Source organism: Ixodes scapularis, unplaced genomic scaffold, assembly GCF_016920785.2.
Source record: "Ixodes scapularis isolate PalLabHiFi unplaced genomic scaffold, ASM1692078v2 PGA_scaffold5__190_contigs__length_132052651, whole genome shotgun sequence".
NCBI lineage: Eukaryota > Metazoa > Arthropoda > Arachnida > Ixodida > Ixodidae > Ixodes > Ixodes scapularis.
The window spans coordinates 16,762,556-16,772,262 of NW_024609880.1; the positions used below are offsets into that span (position 1 = coordinate 16,762,556).

General features: G+C 47.8%; 1 protein-coding gene across 1 annotated transcript; it reads left to right on the forward strand.

Annotated features, from left to right (window-relative positions):
* The first annotated feature begins 1,297 nt into the window (after positions 1–1,297).
* On the forward strand, positions 1,298–2,922 carry LOC121838096. The gene is made up of 3 exons (XM_042294163.1): positions 1,298–1,627; positions 1,880–2,344; positions 2,908–2,922. The coding sequence occupies exons 1-3, from the start codon at positions 1,298–1,300 to the stop codon at positions 2,920–2,922; spliced, it is 810 nt and encodes a 269-aa protein (XP_042150097.1).
* Positions 2,923–9,707: the final 6,785 nt, after the last annotated feature.

A 9,707-nucleotide genomic window follows, 5' to 3' on the forward strand; every position in this document is an offset into this window, starting at 1 on the left:
GTTTTATTTTGGGTGCCGCCGACTGCATTTTGAAACGTCGGTCAGTCGGCGAGTGTGTGCGCGTTGTCGGGTGCTCGGCGGCTCGGCGGTGCACTCGCTGGTGTGTGTCGACGTGCCGCCTGTGCTCGTCGCGTATCCAGAAACAGTGTTTTCAAATTTCGTTCGCTCGGTGCCGTCGGTCACTCCTGTTGCAAAAGAAGATTTGTAGTGACTACAGCACCGTCCGATGGCACTTTTGCAGAGCGTTCAAGTGCCGTCCGATGATACTTTAGCGACAGTACTCCGCGTTAAGTGCCGTCCGAAAGTCTCGTATAAAATGAATTGCCAATACATTATTTCCGAAGCAGTAGCGTGGCTCAGCGGTTAAAATGTCTGCCTCGAACGCAAGCGGTCGTGGGTTCGACCCGTAGCGGAAGCTTACTTTTTTTTTTTATTTACATTTTGTTTTTTTGGGGCATTTGGCGATATTTACAAACACTTCTTTTTAGGACTAACACTGAAAAAAAAAAAGTATGCTGTCGACGACAGTGCTAAAAGCACGAGCTATTCGCTTTGGATCGCGCGGCACGAGCGCTCCTGCAGCGGGTGCAGTCATGCCAGTCAAGGCTACTTGCTCGCCGCCTGCACGGCCTTCGCTGCTATTCTATGCATGGGTGACAATCCGTCGTATTGCACAGAAGTACAGCTCCAGACAAATGCGTACAAAATTAGTAATAATTGGGCTGTGTCTATATGTTTCCACAGCCTAGAACTTGGTCTGCCTCAACGGGTGACGAGTCTCCCAGCTGTAGATGAGCAATTTAGCCAGTGCGGCACAACCGCTAGTCTAAGGGTCTTTAACGTGCATCACGCAGTAGTGATACACGACCGAACGCCGGTACGATGCTCATTTAGATCGAAACAGGCAGGGGTGGGGCCGTACAAATTACTGCGGCTGGGCTCTGTCGCCTCCGTTACATATCATCTTCATTTGCAACAGGAGTGACGGACGGCACCGGACGAAGTTTGAAAATGGAGAACGCTGAGTTTGATGTTCCTGAAAACGCGACGAGTACAGGCGGCAACGTTGACAACACGCACCACCGCGGGCACCACCGAGCCGCCGAGCACCCGGCCACACACACGCCGAGCGACCGACATTTCAAAATGCACTCAGCGGCATCCAAGATAACGCGTTGTTGACGTCAAAATAAAGAAGACGGCAAAATAAAGTTATTATTTTGACGTCCGCGACGTCATTGGCCAAGCCCCTGCACCCCAAATCGGTTCCGAAAATACGCAGCCCGCGCCAGGAGCAATGTCAAACGCAGCGGCGGCGTCGGCGGCGCCGACCGGACAGGTTTCAGCGGAACCCTCTGACGACGGCTACAGGATGCAGCTGCCCCAACTCCCGCATGAAAGGCGGCTGGAGGCGACGGTGTTTCTACACGGTGACCTGCGCGGGAGGCCGTACAGGACCCAGGACTTCACTGAGGCGCTGGAGGAGACCGTGGGTATGAAGCACGTGGTGGGGCTGGGAACCTTCCAGTACAACCGCGTGCTGATTTGCACACTCGACAACGCCGAGGCGAAGAAGCGTCTCGCTGCATTCAGGGAGCTCACTGTGAAGGAAAGAAGGTGCGTCATAATCGACGCCAACCAGACGGAGGTGACGCTGCGAGTACATTGGCTGCCTACCTTCGTGACGGACAGCGAGGTCGAAGGCGCTCTTGCCCCTCTTGGCAGGTTGAAGCGTTCTGCGCGAAAGAAATGATGTGCACCAAACGACGCATATGAGGTGCACAGAACAACGATAAGCGCCACTCTCGTTTTCTGTGAGGGTGTCAACAAGGAAAACATTGCTCATCAGGCCTCGATCGCTGGCTACCCGGGGTTGCTCTCATTGCCTGGCCGACCGCCGCTGTGTCTCCGCTGCAACCAGCTGGGGCACATGGGGAGGCAGTGCCAGGCTCCTTGGTGCCGCAGGTGTCGTGGATATCCCCACTTCGAGATTGAGCGCGTGCGGACATACGCGGCCAAAGTCAGGGTCAGAGTTAATGCGGCCCCCGAAGACGTACTTCTGGAGGACGGTGACGGGCCAATGCAGCTTGTATTCACGGAGCCGCTGCCGCCGCTCCACGCCGATGATACATCGCGGGATTCAGGCGAGCATCCGGAAGCGACGAAAGGAGAGTGCGATGTCGAGGAAGACAACGGGAAAGTGGCACAGATCGACGACGTCGTTCAGCTGAGAGACGGGCCGACGGCATCCGCTGAAGCAACCGGCTCGACGCCGGCACCGAAGTCGGCTGCCCCTTCAGCGGAGGCAGCCGCTCCGTGCAACTTCCCCAACCGAGCGGCCCAGGTACAGCGGAGCAGCCCAAGGTTACCAGGCAAAGTCAACGGCAAAAACCCAAGAAGCCGGACAACCCCCCTTATAATGGGGATTAGCATTTCCCCCATTCTGGTAAGCTCGCCCGACACATTCCTCAGAGCTGCCCTGTCAAGTACCTTTTTATTTTTCATTTTTTTTCTTTTGAGGAGAGGGGGGGGGGGGGGGGGGGGACGCGAGTACGCTGCAGATGAACTTTTTAGAAAATAATGTGCCATGAACGACGATCAGTGCTATTATTTGCAGAGTGATGTTGACCAGCTTGTGTCTAGGCTCCCACCTGCTTTTCTGAAATGTATTCACTTAAATACAAGGTCTGTATAGAACAAGGTAATTTGTTTGGAAGAATTCTTTACTGAATTTTCATTTAAACATTCTGCCATCATGTTAACTTAGACTTGGAGCACGACTTAACATGATGTGCTCAGGTTACCAAACTATACAACTTACTACTTAAAGCGATCCAATGGACAAGGTGGTGGAATTGCGTTACTGCTCTGCGACAATGCTGAATGTCAGTTACTTGATTGTTACAGTTTTATTACGCCTGACTATAAAATACTCTGGTTGTGTTCAAATAAGACAGTGTATTTTTATAACATACCTCACGAATGCTCAGGTCTTCTCATCCAATCCTTCCTTATTCTCCGATTTCCCCATCCCCCTCCCCGATCAAGCGCTAAACTCTGAACCATGTGAGGTTGAACTTGGCGGCAAAACTAGTTTAATTCGACGCGCTGAAATCACGCATGTTGACAGCGGCTTGGAATAATAATGCGGGATTACTGCGGAAACCGTGCTCTCCTAGTCCCCAACTACTAACTAGGGTTGGGCAGTATGCCCGCCCAGGATCAGGAACTATAAAAGTCCTAGCTTTATGAGGCTGGGAAGACGAAACGCTACACGCTGGGCATCCCGAACTTGGAATATACGACACCCTTAGAGATAGTAAACTAACACTGCGTTAGGAACAACTTAACGTATACGTACCTTGGAAAACAAAGCCGTCTACGCACCGTTGAACGCCGCTGACGACGCGACAACAACGTCGAACTTGCCTTCCGAACGGGCAGCAGCACACCGCAGCCCGCGGGCCCACGCCGGCCAGCAGCGGCTTCCGCATGCGCGGAAGAGAGATGTCTTCCTGCCCGCGGCGTAACACGGCTCACGGGCGCTGTACTTTCGCGGTCTGATAGAGTTCCATAAAAATTGCAGGATATCCGGCAATTTCGGGCGCGTTCAATACGCTTATATCAGTTGAACCGACTATAAACTGTAATCTTGTAAGGCTTTTTTTATTGATAGGGATAAGCTCATACTTATTGCCTAAATAGCACATTTCAATGCATATGGTACAGTTCCCGTTTTTGAAAGCAAACAGGACATTGTATGCATTTCCAGAATACGGGACATGTTCTATTCGGTTTTTCCACGTAGATTGATGGAATTTTCTAACAGTGTACGCCCTAAAATGGTTCACGGGTTTGAGATGTCCTTCAAAGTTTTCTAAGAGGCCTGACGTTTTACAGTGGCCCAATTTTTTAACGATATCAAGCGAGCGTCGACTGCCGGGACGGCCAGCGCTGTGCCGGGGAAAAATGCGGCGTCATGGGAGAGATTAGGTGCGTGCGCACAAAGCCCTTTCTGGAGAGACCGCAGTCTGCTAGGCTATTCCGCTGACCGCACGCAGCCTCTGCTCCGTAGCAAAAGAGGGCAGAGCGCTTGCAATGTCGAAGTACATCGCCGATACGCCCCTCCTCTTGAAATGCGTCCGAAATCCTATTGACATTAGCCTGTGTAACCCCGACTGCTGTTTCCATATCCCTTTGCGTCATGCCGCCCATCGACATTCTCACAACACGTTCCAGTGTTTATGGGCCTTCGAGGAGGCATAAAAATGTGCGCGCGCCCGCTGGTCAAAAAAAACTGTGACTACCCGGCTACTTAGGCTTTGTTACTTAGGTTTTGTATAAACAACGGAGTTGATTATACAAAACACCAAGCCGAAGTGAAGACCCTGTCTATACTCTGTTTCCATTTGTGTTGTACCGCAGCCGACACTACGAGTCATCTTGGCCAGTCCATCCCTAAAAGTGTGTCACGTGGCCTTCCCGTTGGGTACAACTGCACGGGAAAGCACGATGTCACGTGGCATGGTGAAGGTACTGGATTGGTTTTGGTGCCTCGTAGCATTGTTTGCGGTATTTAGTTTAATGCGTCGTTGCATTCAGTTTGTTGCGCCACCGTATTTTTTTAATTTTTGTTGGTGTTCACACAGGTAAGCGCAAACATGAAATGAACAAAAAATTAAACTCGAGATGACACGCGGTTTCCGCCACGCCTGAGCAGTATCACGCAAGCAAGCGCTGTTCAGATCTTTGCTTAAAGGCGGTTGGCTTTGCCAGCAGAAAATGAACAGGGGCTGTGCGCGGTCCACGGAATAGCCTAGCAGACGACGCTCGCAACAGAAAGAGTTTTGTGCGCACGCGCTTAGTCTCTCCCGTGACGCCGCATTTTTCCGCGGCACAGTGCTGGCCGTCCCGGCGGTCGACGCTCGCTTGATATTATTAAAATATTTGGCCACTGTACTCTTTAAGAATTTCAGAAAGGTGTAAAAGACCTGTCATAAGTTTTTGATCAGAATGTGGTATCTGTCCCAATCCTCTCCGTGAAACCGCAGAACCCATCAAAGTTGCTTTAACGTGTCCTTAAGAGAGATCACGAGACCATTCAGGATATATGCGTCGGGAAAGCCGCTTGACCATTTTTTATTCCGCGGACCGAACGCACGTTCGAAATTGAGGACACGTTCCCTTTTCCCTCAATGCTGTCTTTGTGTTTCACGGGCTGGGACCATGGAGAAAAAGAGAGAGAGAGAGAGACAGTGTTTTCCCTACGCCGAGGGACACATATTTTTGGCTAAGGAGGTAGAGCGGGTGCGTGGACACAAAAGGGAGGTGTGCGTTTTGCTGTTCGTTTAAATATATGTTTTTTTCAGTCGATATACACCGTTCGTCAGAAGCTGGTTGCCCTGCATTTTCTCCGTCAACAAGTGCAAACTAAATGCGCTATAATTAGACGACATGCAGTGTCGGCTTCTCGTCTCTTGCGTGCGACCTATCTTTTAGAGAAGCTGGGTGTGCGGATCAAGGTGTCTGAGTGCCTTGATTCTCGCACATCTTCGTCTCTAGGGGTTCAAAAGCATCCAGCGATCGATGATGACACCGGCGACGCCACCTCAAAGCCACCATGGGAAGACGCCATGAATGTGCTCAGGATTTCTAAACGGCGACGGATGTTGGTTGCGCGTTCGTGGTTTTTGCTAAACGTGCTACTGGCGGTGGGTACGTGTGCATGCAGCGCACCTGCTCGGTTATCTCCGTGTAACTATACCGCACAGCTAGGGAGTTTACCCAGCCATAGTGAGTGCCTTGATATATAATGTTTTGTGACGAAATAATTGGTTGTTCCTGCATGGTCTGATCGCTTCTGTCTACAGTTGCTTGCGGCCAGGTTTAAGTAAACGTTGGCTCTTATCACCTTTTTGAGTAACAACATACATATAACCCCAATGTGTGAAATATATTTACAACAACACTTCAACTGCCTTTTAGGTATATGGTTCACAGTCATATGGCATATAAAATGTTGATGGGTGGATGGAGTCTGAAAGGCTGAGTGTCTGAATGTTTAAAATGGTTTGAAGGGCAGAGAGGCTTGATGGGCTGAAGGACTATGAAGCCCTGAAAGTATCCTGTAAAACACCAGGGCTCAAGTTTTATTTTCAGTAAAACCAATTCCACTGAAATAAGGACAACCCTCGGTGGGCGGGTGCTGACAGCCGTTTGGAAATCGTTGCCATATTTTCGTAGGAAGGAAATAAATATCTATGGGCGCAAAGTAGTCCTCTATGAAAAGGAGACTTGCCGATTGGAAATTATTGCTCTCCGCCTCGTTCATATGCACAAGCATTCAGAGGCACATTGCTTTCTTTTCTAGTAAGATAAATTTTGCAAAAGATTATGAACTGATTCTCAGGAACTTCCATGTTTCTGGTACTGTTTGGAATTAAAAAACGATAATTGCAGCATCACCCGAAGCCCGTACTAGAGCGGAATGAGTGTTTGAATTTGTTAGTTTAGAAAGGCTTGATCAGCTGCATTCCACAACAAGCGAAGCTAAAAATACGCTCGACATAAGCATGGCAATTATTTTACCCGCCATATTAGGAGCTGTTTTAAATACTTTCGTTGCTTTTTTATAAATTGCTTTCACCGTTTATCCTCTCTATCCCTTTTCCGTGCCTGACGTGAGCAAGTGTCTTGGAGACGCAACTACGCCTTTTGCGCGCGCGCCTTTGTGTTCAACTTTTCACCTGGTTTCCCAGGGACGAAAGTCTGCACGAGTGCAACAACGCCACCAAAGGCGGCATACCGCCGCAACCGACTAGCGGTTGCGATTAAGGGTTCTCGCAGCTAGGCCTTAGCGGGGTTTGCGGAACCTTTCCCAAACGTCATGCCCTGTATGTGAAACCGAGCGCCGAGTTCGGAGGACGTTTGTACCCATTTAGCCGGCGGGTGTCCGACGGTGGGCTTCGAAACGATCACCTCCCGTAGCCGAGGCGGACGGTCCGTGCCACTGGGCCACGGCTCCGGTACGCCCTTTGATAGTATTTTAATGTTTATAACCACTTTCACAACGTGAACTGGAAGGCAGTTATACTATGCTCAGATATTGATAGCCTTGTCATATGTGGCACATATATTGAAGTTGTAGCTATGACTTAATTCATCCCGCGAAAGTACGGTCGCTCTACCACTTCCCTTATTAGTTTTCAGGAGTGCTAAGCGAGGCGTTACGGAAGAAAGCAAAGTATGACACAAAGTAAAAACATACTGGCCCTTGATAAATGCAGAGAGCTGTTTAAAGAGCAACGTAAAAGGGCGAAAAGGCTGATCCACTGTGACAAAGAAAATGGGAGGCATACGGCTGAATGTAATCTAAGACGTGACCCAAGCGGTTTTTTTTAACTCCGCGAGACCTATAAAGTAATCCAGTCGATTTCATTCCATTGTTTCACAAAACAATGCTGGATATATAAATGATCCATGTGCGGTTTTCAATTGTTTAGCAACATGCTTTTCTTTCCTATGCTTACACTTGAAAATGCAGTCCTCGCAATTAATGAACTTCACTAGAAGAAGTTAAGCAGTCATGATGAATATTCAGCTTTCATTTTAAGGAATAAATATAATTTTTTTTAGCTTTGTTGCTACAAGTTTTAACTTAATATTAGAACTCAACACCTTTCCCGCCAGAAAAAGAGTGTAGTGCCAGCATTTCAATAGGGGTGAAAGGAATGCGTCTATAACTATTCTCCCGATTTATCGACTCTGCTCCTCTTCAAATGATATTTCAAGTATTCCCTGTTCAAGTCTTGCCTTTGTCAAAACCAACACGGTTTTTGTAGAGGTCGGTCGGCCAAAACTAATCTCGCATGTTTTTTTTTTGTTTGTTTGTAAATATACGTCGCCTAACGTAATACCACGCGGGGAGGGTTGATGCAACTTACTTTGATTGCACGAAAGCTTTTGGCCTTGTTGTCCGTAAGTTGTATATAGCTGAGTTTTCGCTTTGGGCCTGACTAGGCAATAGTGTAGCTGGCTGTCAAGCTATTTGGGCCGAAGGCTAAGCAAACTGTCTTTTGAGGGATTGTTTTAATTACCCGATGTGTTAAACACAGGAGTGCCACAAGGTGCAATTTAAGGCCACTTTTTTTAATATCTTGTTAGCTATTTAGTATGTTCAGTGCAGAACTGTGAGCTACTCCACTATGCTGATGATATTAAGAATTACGGTAGAACAAGTTCCATCCCAGATGGCGTTCTGCTGCAAGTCAATATTAATGCAGTTCGAAACTGGTGCATGAAAATATTATTCTGTTAACCCCTCTTAAACGGAAGTTGTTTCGATCATACGGAGAAGAAGCGGCATCATTGATTTGTTCTCTATGTTTAGTTCTATGATTGTAACGTCGGCTTGTATTCGCTACCTCGGTGGCCACTTCGACTAACGCGTTTTGTTTACTGCTTATGTTTGGAAAGTTGTCAGTGATTTTTTACAAGTGCTGGGCGTCACCTCTCAAGATACTCGTCATCTTAGGTCTCATGAATGTGTGATTAATCTGTTTCGAGCCACTGTTTTATCTAAGCTGGAGTTGAGTTCACACTAAGGTATTTTTTCGATGGTCATCCATTTTGGAAAGAGTGCAGCGTCGTGTCGTGTGTAATATTTACGATATATAGATTGGGAGTTGTATTTATTTTGACCATGAAATACCTCTTAACGTGTTTGACCTGGTGTCTTTGTGTGATTGGAGGCTGGCGAGAAAGAGTTGTACATAAATTAATGAACGGCATATTTTGTGCTGTGTCGTTTCTTAGTGGCATTTTGTTATGTGTTCCAAGAAAACACATTAGAGCGTTCACGTTGTTTTACACAATGAATGTAATTATCAGATCATTAATGACTGGCACACAATTATTCTTTAAGCGCGATGATAATGACCTTGCCTTGTTTGCTTCCTTTTTATACTGTGAGAAAACGCATTTTAACACGTTAATGAGAAGTCTAAGGTGTGTTTTAAATTTTAGTTTCTACGTTTCTATCCTTACGTATTTGTTTTGTCCTTCGGTAGTTTTCTTATAAAGCGCAAACTATAAAGACGAAAGCTGTTTCTGGCGCACTCTAAAGAAAACCAATAAATCAATAACCAACCCCCTTAGTGGCCACCTAGGCTACTTTAAAGACTGAAGAGAGTTCCCGAAATGTATTTTTGGCTGGGTATCCGGCCTGATATCTCACACTACGTTCCCCCTTGGTAGTCATGCCAGTCTTTGATGCCTCGCCGTCAGAAGCGAAAGGGACCGATGAACAGCATCTTGACGGAGGAATCCATAGCAGAGCTCAGCATGGATCTCATCAGGGAGGCAGCACTAACATGCTCTTCTGGCCTTCGACAAATTTACGAAGTTTCTGGAGCTCTTTCCACTGCGAGCTCCAACCAGTAGGGGCCTCCTGAAAAGAATGCTGAGGAGTGTTTTATAGACATGGTTTTTCCAAGAGCGTCTCCAGAGTCATTGTGCCTAACCTACAGAACGCAGTGATGAGGCACCTCGGCATCCAAGACCACCAAACGATGCCATTCCATCCAGCAGCGCATATGGTGTAGAGGCTCTACGCGATGTTCAAGCATTCTACTTACTATGCCACCCATCGTGACTGAGACCAACGGATCCTGGAAGTCGCTTTTACAAAGACAACATTTGGGAGTGTT

Coding starts and splice junctions, on each gene's coding strand:
- LOC121838096 (XM_042294163.1), top strand. CDS start 1,298: ATGTCAAACGCAGCGGCGGCGTCGGCGGCGCCGACCGGACAGGTTTCA. Junction 1,628..1,879: donor AGGAAAGAAGGTGCGTCATA/ATCGACGCCAAC, acceptor CCGGGGTTGCTC/TCATTGCCTGGCCGACCGCC.